Source organism: Otolemur garnettii, unplaced genomic scaffold (genome assembly GCF_000181295.1).
Source record: "Otolemur garnettii isolate 467f Iridium unplaced genomic scaffold, OtoGar3 scaffold00061, whole genome shotgun sequence".
Classification (NCBI taxonomy): domain Eukaryota; kingdom Metazoa; phylum Chordata; class Mammalia; order Primates; family Galagidae; genus Otolemur; species Otolemur garnettii.
In genome coordinates this window covers 11170293-11173690 of record NW_003852456.1, presented here as the reverse complement: position 1 = coordinate 11173690, position 3398 = coordinate 11170293, and the positions used below count along the sequence as shown (strand labels likewise).

General features: G+C 33.6%; 1 protein-coding gene across 1 annotated transcript in view; it reads right to left on the bottom strand.

Moving 5' to 3' along the window:
* Positions 1-3398, bottom strand: part of NEK1 (NIMA related kinase 1) — a 103478-nt gene that overhangs the window by 18247 nt on the left and 81833 nt on the right. Inside the window, exons 28-29 of the mRNA XM_003792844.3 lie at positions 3134-3222; positions 2206-2453 (exon numbers count right to left, since the gene is read on the bottom strand). Of these exons, the coding sequence (XP_003792892.2) occupies positions 2206-2453; positions 3134-3222 (337 nt within the window). The remainder of the gene's footprint in view (positions 1-2205; positions 2454-3133; positions 3223-3398) is intronic.

Genomic DNA, 3398 nt, shown 5'->3' with positions numbered 1-3398 from the left:
GCCACCTTAGGTGTATGTGGCTGGCGCCTTAGCCGCTTGAGCCACAGGTGCCGAGCCCCAATTGACTCTTACGTTGTTTTCTTAACTGGTTGCAAATCTGAAGTGGGGTTAGGAGGTAATTATCTACCTCAAACTCTTTCAGGTTTCATGAGATTATAAATTAACTAAATCCTGAAGATGTTACTATTTTTAAAAATTAGATGGGAAAAAATATATCAATAATTTCTCTTTATAAAATAACAACAAACAAAAAGTTTTGCTGGCTTGTAGACATTATAAAAGTATGTATCTCAGCCAGAAGCAACTTCTGACGAATAACTTTTATACCTAGTGACTAGTTCCTGACAAGGAGGAAGAGAAATGGAGCTCAATTTTATAGCCTGTTTCAGTTTTCCGAAGTTATTTAGCATCATGTAATGTGCAATATATTTTATCATGTATAGTCCTCAATTAGAATTTAAGTTCCATGAACATAAGATTTTAATGTGCTTTCTTTAGTACTATAACCCCAGCATATGGAATGGCATTTGGCACATAGCAGAGAGATAATGAATATTTAGTAACTGATTAAAGCTTGCAATAGCCTGACAGAAATTTCTTCTGGAGCACTTATGAAGATGACCAAACATCCTCAGCCAGTTTGCACTGGTTCTTCTATACAACTTACGGTTGGACTAAGGTCATAAAAGTAAGTCAATAATCAAATGTATCACAAAAGAATATTAACTATAGATGGCAATAAGTATTTAAAAGCTCCAGGCTAATGAGAGCTGTATGTCTTTACCACAAAAGAAAGTGCATGAGCTACACGACAGTCCTTGTCTGTCCCCTGACAGGCTTTTGTCTACAACTCTGGAGAGTACAGATTTGTTTCAGTAGTTCATACCTTCAAAATTCTGACTCCTCTCAGATATATGAAGGAATTTAATAATCTACGAATTTAAGATAAACATAGGAAAATACTTCAGAAAATAAAAGTATATCCAATTGGAAAAGTAAACTGAAAGACAAAATGACCTGTATATTTAGAAAATAGTCAAGGACTAAAAAATTCAGGTGATTCATTGTGCTGTGCCATTGCACTCTAGCCCGGGTGAAAATATTTTCTAAAAAGTATATATTTTTAAAACTCTCAAGGCCCAACAATAGAAACAGATTTGTGAAAAAATTATAAGAATCATAATTTTGGAATATGGAAGTTATAAAAGTGGAATATGTAGTTATAAAAGATGACATATAAAGATGATAAAGAGCATATCTGATAAATGACAAAGTGCTATTATTATAAAAATAATTTGATAATGTTATTTAAAATAATATTACAATACATATTAAATAGAAAAGGTTATAAGAAGTATACATAACATCCTATTTTGGTAAAAAGTTATATATATGCAAAAACTTTATATATGGAATTTAATATAACATGATTTCTTATTTTTACCTATATTTGAAAATTTTCTATATTTCATAAGACAACAAAGGTTACATATATTTGAAAATAGCAAGTGAGAAAGAAGTGTGAAAAACTTTTACCAGAAAGAGTATATAAGTATCTACTGATCTTCATACAAACTGGTGACACAGCACTTCTGTCCACTGGAGACATACTGCTTAAGCTTAGTCCCACACTAAAAAATGAAAGTCAGTAGGAAAGAATGTGTGTGAAGGTGTAAAAGGGTTTTTTTCCCTCAAAAGTAGACCCTATAAAAAGAATCCTGAACTGGAAACCAAAGAAACAGTCTTTATCCTAGTTGTATTCTCAATAGACAATTCTTTTCAGTATCTCAGAAAGGCTTTTTGTTTTGATATGTTTGAATTTTTAGGAGATTAGAACTTGACATTCTGGGTCAAAGAAAAATAATCATAACTGTTTTCTTTTCTGTTTTTTTTTTTTTTCTTTTGAGACAGTCTTATTATGTCACCCTTGGTAGAGTACCATGGTGTCATAGCTCACAGCAACCTCAACCTCTTGGGCTTAAGTGATTCTCTTTCCTCAGCCTCCCAAGTAACTGGGACTAGAAATGCCCACCATAATGCCCTGCTATTTTTTTGTTGCAATTGTCATTATTGTTTAGCTGGCCCAGGCCGGGTTCGAACCCGTCAGCCTTGGTATATGTGGCCAGTGTCCTACTCACTGAGCTATGGGTGCCGCCAATAACTGTTTTCAAATGGATAACATTTCCATTTGAGGATCATACTTGCCTTTGGGTTGTTTGCATCAAACAGACCAGTTGAAAGTCCAATCAGTAAGGAATTCTTGTTTTTACTTTTTGGTGGTGAATCAGAGTGAGATCGAAGGGGAAAGGATTCTCCTGGTGAACAATTAATTGACTGAACTTGAGAGATTAAGTTCAAAGGTTCAGAATGACCCACTTTATGGAAAAATGGTTCTGGTTGCATAGATTTATCTGTATCACATTTGGAGTGCTGAGAATCATCTATCCCAGGTTCTGTGGTATAATGGAGAGATTATGTGATGAGTGTATATAGTATTAAAATGAAGTTCTAAACAATATTGATAAGGCATAGCATTTAACACAAATTCTAGCAAAAAATTCCACATCTATCAGGAAAACGAAATATGCAAAATAGCATATCAAAATAGCAAAATATGTATGTAAGTATATTACCATCTAAGAATCTTTAACAGGATATAATGTTTTATTTGCAGAAAGTCAATTTAACTTCTTATGTACTTTCATTATACTGAAAGGTCTAAAATATAGACACAAAGTAAATATAAACAAAATACACTACTTATTTAGATAACATATTTAGTTTTAATTTATCTCTGTTCCTGGAAGTTAATTATGTTTCTTATATTTAATTAATATTCTTTTAAAAAGAGGACAACTTGATTAATATCCTTAGTACGCTGGCGTATCTCTGTCATACAGCTCTTTCCATTTTGGATATTCAATTACAACAATTAACCAAGACAGTCAGTCTATTGCCACATTGCCACATGATCCATGATCCAGGCCTTCAGCAGAGTCAAGCACTCTTATGACTGCAACATTTTAAAAATGATTAAGATGACTGATAAGGAATGTTCTCAATTTACATGTTACTCAAATAAAATAGGTCAACAATCTTCACAGCACAATTAGACTAATGCAACCATGCTCACCTGTGTAGACTTCCCTGCGTTGATCCACATTCCTGAGGACTCCCTCTTCAGGAACTTCACCTTGCTGAGTGGTGATCCCACCTTTCAACCTGCCACAGATGGGTACACCAGTAAAAACAACCACAAAGCTTATCAGAAATAAAAACACTCTAAAATACAGAAAATGGAACACAAGTTCACCAGCATCCTGTAATCCCTCTCCAAGTATTTTCCTAACTTTATATATACTTTCTCATAAGTACATCACAGCAGCCAGCCTTATCAT